The sequence below is a fragment of the Rosa chinensis genome, chromosome 2, assembly GCF_002994745.2.
Source record: "Rosa chinensis cultivar Old Blush chromosome 2, RchiOBHm-V2, whole genome shotgun sequence".
NCBI classification, from domain to species: Eukaryota; Viridiplantae; Streptophyta; class Magnoliopsida; order Rosales; family Rosaceae; genus Rosa; species Rosa chinensis.
In genome coordinates this window covers 60,987,374-60,998,802 of record NC_037089.1, presented here as the reverse complement: position 1 = coordinate 60,998,802, position 11,429 = coordinate 60,987,374, and the positions used below count along the sequence as shown (strand labels likewise).

General features: G+C 36.0%; 1 protein-coding gene across 1 annotated transcript; it reads right to left on the bottom strand.

The window, feature by feature from the left end:
* Positions 1–626: 626 nt before the first annotated feature.
* Positions 627–2,868, bottom strand: LOC112188749. The gene is made up of 7 exons (XM_024327944.2): positions 2,647–2,868; positions 2,456–2,530; positions 2,092–2,311; positions 1,837–1,904; positions 1,559–1,684; positions 1,041–1,323; positions 627–869 (listed from the first exon to the last, which is right to left on the bottom strand). Exons 1-7 carry the CDS (start codon positions 2,851–2,853, stop codon positions 814–816), a joined length of 1,035 nt encoding a protein of 344 aa, XP_024183712.1. The 5' UTR covers positions 2,854–2,868; the 3' UTR covers positions 627–813.
* Positions 2,869–11,429: the final 8,561 nt, after the last annotated feature.

Sequence of the window (11,429 nt, the reverse complement as noted above, 5' to 3'; positions counted from 1 at the left end):
CTATTCTATGCTGCACAAGGTCAGCAACTAAATGATTCACATTAGTCAATGGGTTGCTTTCATGCTTGCGCAATGCGACATTAAAAGTATTGTTTTTTATTTTATTTATTTGTTACACACACCACAAACTGGCCACTAGATGTAGGAGCGGGAGTTCGAACCCGGGTGTGGGGGTTCCAGACCTGGAGGCTCCACAACCCCACCATAACCTCGTGGTTCATTAACAGTATTGTTGATCCAAGATTTGAGAAAGTTTCAATATCAACTGTCCGGCTTGTGATGATACGCATGCCAATGCGTGTCTCCAAAAGCCACCAAAAAAAGCCACCAAAAGGCTATTTTTTTTGTTGGCATTGTCTCACAAAAGTTTGAAAATGACATTTTTGATGAGAACTGTGACAGAAATTGACAAAAAATGAAACCAAATTAAGCCCATGTGACACGAATTTCCGCCATGCTTTCGCCAAACATCTTGTTCTCATGCTCGAGTATTTCTCAACAGTCGAAAATTCCGAATGAAGTGCTGATCAGCTCACGGAAAAGTACTTCATTACATTAATCGGCAAAAAAACAAAAAAGCACTCATGATCTAATCGTAACAGTAGTGTAATTACAGGCCGATCAAAGGACATTCAAAGAAAGCCCACAATCCTAACTAATTGATATCTAAGAATCTCAGATACGTATGGTACTGCGCGGGCGCGCACACACACAGAGTCAACTGATGCATTGCACAATCTATCACCGCCATTTACTAACCATATCTAATCTCTTCACTTAATATAGGCAGAATAATCTCATCAGCTCTTGTTTTCAATATCTCAAAAAGGTTGGAATGAAATCATTAGAATCCTTGTAACGGCAGTAACCTATAAAGTAGACATGGAGATTCAGATATTAAGTACGAATCAAATTGAATAGACCAAAGCAATTTGCAGATTACTGAATTAGGTATGTAATAATGATAATCAAAGTAACATGCCATGAAAGAATTACCAAAAAGAAAAAAGCAGAAGTTACCGCATGCTGTAAGAATTTACCTTGCTGGTATGCTGTAATAATATCTTCAGATCCCAAAATCTCTTTTGTGCATTCTTCATGCCTCTTATCAATTAGTATCGACAATCCCCCATTATCATCAACATGGCCAAACAAAATGAGCTTGGAATTGGGATGCTTAATATTATCGTCATCTGGCAAAAATAGTTCTGCTTGGTAAATTTTCATCACACCAGCATCTGCTGCCTCCAATGTTAGATAAAAAGAATCCTCCCACCACAGCTTGCTTCCGCTCACCACTCTCTTAAACTGCAGTTTAGCATTCTGAAAGCAAAACCAGAACTTTAAATTTACTATATATGCAAAACCTATATTAAGAAACTCATTCTCCGCAGCAGGGTTGAATCATTCCAGAAACAGATAAAAAATGTTAAATGGAAGGCATGCATATTAGACATTATGTTTTATAAATCAGTCATTAAGAATCAAATAGAAAAGCTAAAGCATGAGGTAGAATAGCATGCTGCTTTTATAAATTCAGAGTGTTTTCAATTCAAACCTTTTCCTTGTTATACATTTTCACAGCCCAACGTCCAAATCGTTGCATCTTGCCATTATTTGATAAGTCATATGCAGGTTTGATACGACATAGTTTGATACATAATTTATTAGAACAATTAAGTCCCTGTTCAAAGACAGAAAAGTGAGAGTGTGAGACAGTCCTCTTGAAAAAGAAGCAACCATTGAACAACATAAGGCAGATGGTGGTCCTGGCCCAACATCATCTGTTAAACATGGACATGAAGGTAATAAGGAAAATGGATGGCTTGCAAATACCTGCTTTTTACACATCGGAATTTGACTCTCTGCTTTGTCTTCATTGTCCTTCTGAGCAAAAAAGTTTTCTGGTTCAAGTAAATAAAACACCCAGCATTAATATCCTTAAATTTGTTGCTTTGTTAACTGAACTAAGAAATATAACCGACCTAACTACCTGTGCCCTCCCCTATATACAGATGTGCATCAATTAAGTTATCAAATCATATCCTTATCGATGATATACTTAATAAACTGAAGTGCCAGAATAGTTACCTAGGTGATCAAATAGTGCTATAGGGCACCCATCATCGACAACAAGACAGAACCATTCCAAAAACATGCCATCAGTGAAATTTACTGAAACTTTTGCTTGGTAAAGTTTAGCGACACCGGCATCAACTGCCTCCAATGTTATATCATAAAGGCTGCTAATTCCTGTGCACAGCAGATGCCTATGTGCCTTGACAACTCTCACAAACTGCAGTTGCATTTTCTAAAGGAGAACCCAAAATACTTTATTTCAAACAAACTAAACAATTAACCTAAAGCTATGATTAGTATAAACAAAATTGCATTTTAGCGAAAAAAGAAGAAGCATTTGGCTTTCATTAATCTCATAATGCTATCAATTTGATACCTTTCGCTTGTTGAACTCTTCCATGGCGAAACGGGCAGGCTCTAATCCTCCTAAATCCATATAATAATCAAATACCTATTCAAAACAAACCAACCAAAAAAAAAGAAAGAAAAAAAGCAGAATTATAATCCTAAAACAAAAATGTGAAGGCATGCAATATGCAGAAGAGCAATTCCAGTGTGGTTATGTACCTTAAGCTCCTTTTTTTTGCTTTTATAGCTTCCATAATCGAATCGGTGACGGAAGTAATGACCGGCAGGAAACCCCGAAACGGCCCGGCTTTGGCGATCGAGGTTTTTGTCGATAGCAAAAGCCCTAAGCATCAGAATTCCACTTCTGTTCTTGTGAATAGAGTTACTCGCCAGCTTTGCGAGTGCAGAACAAATCGCCATAGCCATGTCCGCAGTTTGGAGGAGAGATGGCGGCAAAAAGAGAGAGTAAAACCCCTATAACTAGAGAGGAAAATTATACAGAAAATAAATATATATCATATTATTTCAAAAATATATGTCATACTAATTTGATTTTCACAAATAACGGACAAATATTCTAAAATTTAGAATGATATAAATAAAAAAATAGAAATAATCTATATAAAAAAATTATTTTTATAGAGTTTCCAATGTTAAATTATATTAATCTCTATCCGAACCAATGATTATTCATGATTCCATAATCCAATCAATTTTTTTTTTTTTACAAGCAGGATCTAAAAGGCCCAAACAGAAGCAAAAGAGAAGCTAAGAACTTGAACAAAAACCAATCCTCCTAGCTCTAGTTACATCAGACAAATCATCCAAGAAAGTTTGGGCAGCATGAGCAGGGATTGTCAAAAGTGACCAATCCAGGTTCATGAAGAATGCTATTCTTGGCAAGGGCGTCAGCAGTTATGTTACATTCTCTAAAGATGTGTGTCAGTTTGACATTCTGAAACTTAGCTAGCCAACATTAAATCATAGCTAGCAAGCATAGAACCAAGGAGATGCAGAGAATTGTCAGAGTTTTGCATAAGTTGAACCAGCACAGCAGAATCTAATTCAATCTCCAAATTAGTAATGTTATGCTTTGAGGCTAACTTTAAACCAAAGAAAAGACCCCAAGCCTCAGCATCAAGAATTTCCCCAACACCAAGATTAATTTGAAACTCATCCACCCAGTTGCTATTATGGTCTCTGATAACCCCTCCTGCACCAATTTTCCCAGAATACGAAATTCTAGTCCCATCAATATTCAATTTGAAATAGTTCATAGGAGGTATGCTCCAAGAAAGCATCATGTAGCTGTACATGGTGTCAAAATTGGCCTTTGATTGCGCACAAATCCATTCTTCTGCATAATCCCATATGATCCTCTCAGGACAGGCAGGCATGACAAACTTAGGATTGAAAATCACCTTATTCCTCCATTTCCAAATTAACCATAAGACAAAGACAAATAAACTGCACCACTTGAATAATAATATTATTCTTGATCCTTGTATGGCAGTGAAGCTGAGCAACCACCCAACTATTCCAATCTAGAGAGAAGGAGTTAAAAATGGTGCCAGGTTTAAGGAAAGATTTCCAAATGGCCATAGACCTGTGGCAATCTCTAAATAAATGAAGAAGACTTTCATCAGCAGAATTGCAAATGGGGCAAGTAGGGTTGGCAGTGAGGCCTCTTCTGGCTCTATATGCACATTAGTAAGAATCTTTTTGTGGAAAACACTCCAGATAAACATCTTCAGCTTAAGAGGACAGCTCAAGTTCCAAATAGCATTCCAGATAATCCAATCAAAATTATTACTCAGACTATCACTCCTAATATTTATATTTAATATTAGAATTAATAAACCAAACAGTAGAAAGAGAATATTCATTGGGGGTATAAATAGGCAAATAAGAATTTTAGAAAAACGGTTCGATTTAAAATATATATATATATATATATATATATATATATATAATTGTAAAACTGAGACTGAACCGTAGATAAATATTTTGGTTCGGGTTTTTCATTTTCAAATGCTGGAACCGATAAGGACCCGAACAGTTTCACTTCGACTCAGTTATGTATGTTTCTCGATTCCTGCAGTAACTACCAAAATAGCAAAACTAGTGAACTGTTTACACTTTACAAATTTCCATTTTTCCAAGCTTTTAAGTCTAATCTGGGCAACTCAAACATTCACACATATGCCAAGAATGACCATATTAAGGACTTACATTGAGAAATTCTCAAAACAATCTTGATAAACCATCAAAGTGATCAAAAATCCAAATTGAAGCAAATAATTGAAATAAACAGTTTATCACTTTATTCTAGTTCCAACGGAGTTGCAATCTACAAAAGTGCAAACCATCAAACTAATCAAAATACTAAACTGTACTACACTACTGCAAACTTTAAACAAACAAAAAAATGATTTCAAAGCTCCGAACTACAACTGAGTTGCAAACCATCAAACTAAAGCAGTTATGCACTATGCAATAAGGCTGGAACTCAAGCAGGCAGCCAGGTAGGCTATGCATTTATGCATCAACTTAGCAACGCACAGAACCACAACACAAACCAGCAAACAACGGTAAGTTCAAAACTGCATACATAACATAAAAGAACATTTTAAAATTAGAAAGCACAAGTTCAAAAATCTAAATAGCTAAACTGCATACACAAGAACTTATGCACATTTCCAACAAGGTACAAGTTCAAAAGAATCAAAATTGCATAGTTGAACACAAAAGCACATTCAACATTTAAAAACTAAAACTTTATAAAAAAAATGCAAACAGGCAAAATGTAGACCTTTAACAGTTGGAGGCTTTAATCATTTTTTTGTATTTGGAAAGCTTAGAAGACTTTGATGCATCTTAGATCTTGGAAACCTTTGGAGCCCTTGCAGCCTTTGCAATCCTTTTTTGGTGCTGTGATTGCGGTGTAATTGCAGTTTATTTGAATGAATTTTCTATGGATATAGAAAAACAATTTAGCTTTAAATGTGTGTGTGTGTGTGTATATATATATATATCTATACTATTATTAAGAGAAGAGGTTTTGTAGCCAAAACTAATTTTTTTTTTACATTTTCAACCCTCAAAGATTAAAATATCATGGATAACATTTTATTCATCAGGGACAAAAGTGTCAAAAAATAATAAACAAAATAAAAAACTAATTAAAAAAATTTCCTAGAACTACCCACTCTAAGCATAACTACCCACTACTCCCACACCCATCGGGTGTAGGCAATTGCTAGTGTGTGTATATATATATAATTTTGGCATCACGACCGTTCAGTTTTTAGGTCCTAATGTATAGATCATTTTACAAATTTTCAGCCAAATTGATGATCATTAAGATATCGAACTAGATTAAATCAATGGACAAACCGAATCTATCCAATCTGAATTGTTCATGTTCACAATTGTAAATCGCAGTTATGAATGCCTTAATGATTATCAATTTGGCTAAAAATTTATAGAGATGTACACATATATACATAAAAACTGAATGGTTAAGATGTGAATATGTGATCGAAAAGTGAGATAGCGATCCCCTAAGATGACTTAAAAAAGGGATCCCTCACTAGAAGGACTATATATATATACATATATATATATATATATATATATATATATAGACAAACTTTTCGATCACATTTCGGCATCTCAACCGTTCAGTTTTTAAGTCATAATGTGTAGATCATTTCTGCAAATTTTCAGCCAAATCGGTGATCGTTACGGTATCAAACTAGATTAAATCAATGGATGAACCAAATATGTCAAACTTGAACCGTTCATACTTATAATTTTAAATCGTCATTTTGAATACCTTAACGATAATCAATTTGGCTGAAAATTTGTATAAGTGATCTACACATTAGGACCTAAAACCTGAATGGTTAAGATGTCAAAATATGATCGAAAAGTATGTCCAATGCCCTATCCCAAGAACATAGCAAAAAAAGAGGATCCCTCACTATATATATATCCTATCCAGGGCGGAGCTCCGCTTTGAAATTAATGTGAAGTTCGAGTTTTTGGTCACTGTTTAGGTTGATAAATTTTTTTTTTTTTTATCAAGATCACACAGTTCATCAAAAACTCCGATCAGCATCGGCGGGATTCGAACCCGGGTGTGAGGGTTCCACACCTGAAAGCTCTTACCAACTCGACTCATGTGGTGGTTATAATTTACTAAGGCATAAAGTCAGTTTACTCTTTGATTTATCAATACATCAATTTACATCTTATAAAAATGATTATACAATAACGCATACAAATGGAACCATTAACCAGATTATACATCAATTTACATCTTATAAAAATGATTATACAATAAAGTCAAGCATTTCAATACTTTAATCCACACTAGTGTTCCATTTTTTCAAACAAGATTATTCATTTTTATCATTATTTGAGCACCCACTCTGTCTCTCCCTCTCAACTTCTTCACCAACTATCTTACACAGTGTCTTATTTGGACTTGTTAGCTTTAGAGCTCCCTTAAGTGCACCGTGCTGCTTTTTGCTTGATCACTTCCAGTAAACTTTCAGTCCACCAATGACAAAAAAGACAATTCCACTATGACTCACCAAACTTTCCAAATTCAAGAGCAGCTTAATCTTGTGACAGCAATTGGGTTATGCCCACCTGCCCCATTCTTGTTGTTTTGCTCCAATGTCTCTCACTGATTGCCTCTGTGGGTCTGCTTCTGTAATCTAAACTCATCTTGAAGTTGCTTCCTTAAAGGTACTTCCATGTGTTGCTTCATGGTGTTGTTCTGCCACTTTGCCTTTTCTTATTTTTCTTCTCTTTACTTGGATGGTTGGAATTGAACTCAGAGCTTCTCTGTCAGGGAAATGGGGAGGCAATTGAATCTGCTTTTTTTGCAAATGTGCTTGATTCTGGGTGTTTTGCCATTTCATGGATCTGCAGGTAATAGATTTTGATTCTTATGGTTAATTATATTTGTTCAGTGTAATAGGATTGATTACAAATTGGTCTTCATTAGTTTTAAACAGACGAGGAGGCACCAGAGGGAGGAAAGCAGAAAGATTAGAGAGCAAAAAAAAAAAGAGGAAGGCTTTGCAACATTAAAGAGCAAAAGCCTGCAACACTAGGCACTCAAGAGAGAGGAGACAATAAAAGAGAGAGTTCACAAAACGCCGAAGCTCTATAGCACTTCATCCTTAAGAGCTTTCCAAAAGAAGCCAGACAGAGAACCATGTTGCTGTAGAAGAAGCTTCATAAATCACAGGTATATAATTAAAGTTATCACATGAAATTACTGAGCTTTCATGGTGCAGACGTTACTAAGGTGTTTCTTTAACGTTGTCAAAAATACAACAATTCATGAGGCATTCCCAAAATCTCTTTGGAGCGTTTGTTGTTGCTCTCACCCTCATAATCTCCTGTTGGTGACAAAGGTAATTACCACAACAGCAACAATGGAGGAGTCAAGTTGTTGCCCATAGTAGTCCTTATGGCCTATGCCAAAGCCACAACCCCATTCTTGCCTCACTTTGTTCCTTCGATGTCTATATGGTGGTGCGTCCTGCGTATAGGTGGCAAAAACAAAGTGAGTCAAGACAGACATGGTTGTTTCACTCTTCCAAGCACGTCAAATCACATGAACAACATGGTGGTCTACAAGCTCAGAGGCCTGATGATTCATGATCAGCCACAAGATGAGTGTCGCTGCAACAAATTTGGTGTGGCTATGTATCAAAATCTCGTTTCCGACACCCTCTGATATCGACGAGCTGTAAACTTGCTTGCAATTGAGCGCTCCCTTTTAGTTCTTTAGACATCGAGCGTGATCATTATGCAAGATTGGCTTGGATGATCATGAACGTGTCTCTATGAACAACCGATCATAATCATTATGCAAGAATGACTTGGATGATTATAATCGGGCTCTGCAAATAAGAAGTCAATACATGTTGCCCAAAGACACACCATAAGTTGTCATCTTCTATGTTTTGGTGAAACCGTGAAGCCGGCTAAGAAGTACAAATCCATCTTTTGTATCAATGAGTGAGAGAACTGCAAATGAAAAATAAACTATTGCACTAGTGTCATCAAAAGAAGTAGAAGAAACTATATGGCTCTATAGCAACCCCTCTCTTAATAGCAAACCTCCACTACCTAAATGATGGGACACGGACTCTTAATACCGAAGCTCCACTACTCCACCAAGAAATAAGGATGAATTCTTTAGCTAAAGTGGAAACAAATTGAAGAAGGGAGGATGCAAATTAGAGACAAACTCCACCGCTTCAAAACATGTGTCAAATATAAATTAATGGGAATTATGAATCCCATATAAAATAGCCCACTTGAAATTATGTTGGGTGGCATTTACGCTCACTGTGTGCAATTTTCCTCAACAGTGCTCTACTGACGACTCTATTTGCTTTAACACAACGATAAGGGCTAGTTTGGTATTACTGTGACTTTAAAAAAAAATTGCTGCTACTATGTTGTGAGAATAATCAGCTGTGAATTAAAACAGTTTCGTATTTGATAAATAATATTTTTAAAATTGTTGTCAGTACATAAAACAACTGCAGAGTGTATTTTGATCCACATCAGCTTCTAAAAGCAATCTCTAGGCTACTTCTAAAATCTGCTGCCAGTGACCTATAACTTTCAATTAAAATTGTTTTTTATTTATTTACCAAACACAATAAAATCTAAAATTTTAAACAAAAGCTGATTTTTTAAAAAGCGTAGCAATCCCAAACAGGGCCTAAAGATAACTCAATATGTAAACTGATTGCAACGAAGCATAATTACTATAGACACAGCTTTCCTACTATGTGTCGCCAAAGAATAAATTTGACGACACTTAACCTCACCCTGCCACTAGGAAGTAGCGACTATTTAACCAAGCAAGGAACTCACGGCCTACTTAAAACAGACAAGACACATTGAGTGCACATGCAGACAGATAGCTCAACTAGCCCTACATGATAGCTATAGGGACTTATTACTCGCAAAAAACGCAATCTAATTAAACAACTTAAATAAATAACAACTTTAAAGAAAAAACAGCTAGGGCAGGGCCCAAACCCAAGCCCGGGTAGCAAGGAAAACACAGCTCACATGCAAGGCCCAGTCCAGTTCTTGTACAACTTCCATCGTCCTCCCACAATCCTTGTCACTCCACCACCTGCGACGGGTGCCACCATCAGCGTACCTCTAACCCAAAGTGCCCATGACTGTTGGTCCATCGCTTGCGTCCCACCAATCTGATCATTCCACTGCCAGCACACCACACCAATCCAGAATTTCCAAGAGGGCATGATATTTGAGAAGGTCAACCCTATATATATATATATATATATATATATATATATATATATATATAGAGTTTTAGTCGTGAAAGGATAGCAAGGTCCTCATGAGAAATCTTGGTCAGTTTATAATGAAGGCAAGAAATAATTTCATGCATATATTAATCCTATGAAGGCCTAAAATAATATCAAGGTCCTCAAGTTTATAAAAGTTTTGTCATCACTTGCTTCTATTAATTGACACTAGCATTTCTCTACACATGCTCTACATGTGCAAGTTATTATTATCTTTTTTTTTTTTTCAGAAAATAAAAAAGAAAAGAGTTGGTTATTGCAGAGAAAAGAAAATGGGAAAGAGAAAAGTGGGTTGTGGGTATTTTTTTTTTGGGCTAAATACTGGTTACTACCCTGTGGTTTAGGTCCAAAATCAAACAGTCCCTGGACTTCTAATTTCATTAAAAATACCCCTATACTTTCAATTTTGATCTATTAGGTCCAATTCGTTAATATTCTGTTATAGGTTCAAGTTATAGTTGGATTATTTGTTAAAAAACTATTTATTTAATAGATTTCTAATAGTGGGACGCACTCCTAAACTGACTATGCAGGTCACCTCAACACCACATCATAAAACATAGCTCATATATGAGCCACGTCAACAAGTTAAATAACTCAATTGTCGGAAGACTAATAAATTGGACCTATTATATCAAAATTGAAAGTGCAGGGGTGTTCTTGATGAAATTAGAAGTTCAGGGGCTGAATTGATTTTAGACCCAAACTACAGGGTAGTAATCAGTATTTAGCCATTTTTTTATAACTTTTTTAATAAAAATACATTTTGGAAATGTCTTAATTATCCTTGTGATTTAATTAATTCTCAAAATTTATTAATCTTCTAGGGTTAATTTTGTCAAAATTTTAGATTTTGGCTTACAAAGCCTCTTCTCTTAATAATAGTATAGATAATTATGTTAATAATCACAATGATTAGCCGCAGATATCGCTCATTCGTTAATAGCGGTTATATTATGCCAAAAACATAACAAAGAACAACAATATCTGCTTCCATGATATTGAATTTGTAAGGCCCCGTACCTTAAAATCTTTATGAGTTACGTTTTTACCGGTTTTGACCGAGGAGTTGACTTTATATTTTGTCTGTTACGTTGGAATATTCCTTTGTCTGTTACGTTGGAATATTCCTTGAGAACGTCGTAGGTTACGAAAAATTGAGTTCGTGGACACGCAGTTTGTCTAGATCGGAGTTTTTACGGGGAAGTTGTAATTTAATGATTGAAGTTACTGTTCCTTTATTTATTTTAATTATTGGTTCTAAGGGGGAAATGGGTAAATAAGAGGAGAGAGGGAGAGTGAAAATCGGGATAGAGCTCGACCTCCAACCCTCCCCCTTTTCTTTTCTCTTCTCCACGAACTAGACCCAAATTCCGGCGAAATCACCGCAGCCGGACCTTGTTGGACTCGTCCCCGGCCATCGAAGCTTCCTCTCTTCATTCTCTTTCATCTCAGGTACGTGATTTACGTTGGGTAGCCTTATTTTGAACTAATTTGGGGAGGATTGCCGATCGGGTTTGGGAATTTTAGGTTGGGTTTTCGATTTCCGGCGGTCTCCGGCCTGAAATCCTTGTGATTTTGGTTCTCTGTGAAGTGTTAAACACATTTCCAACCTTATTG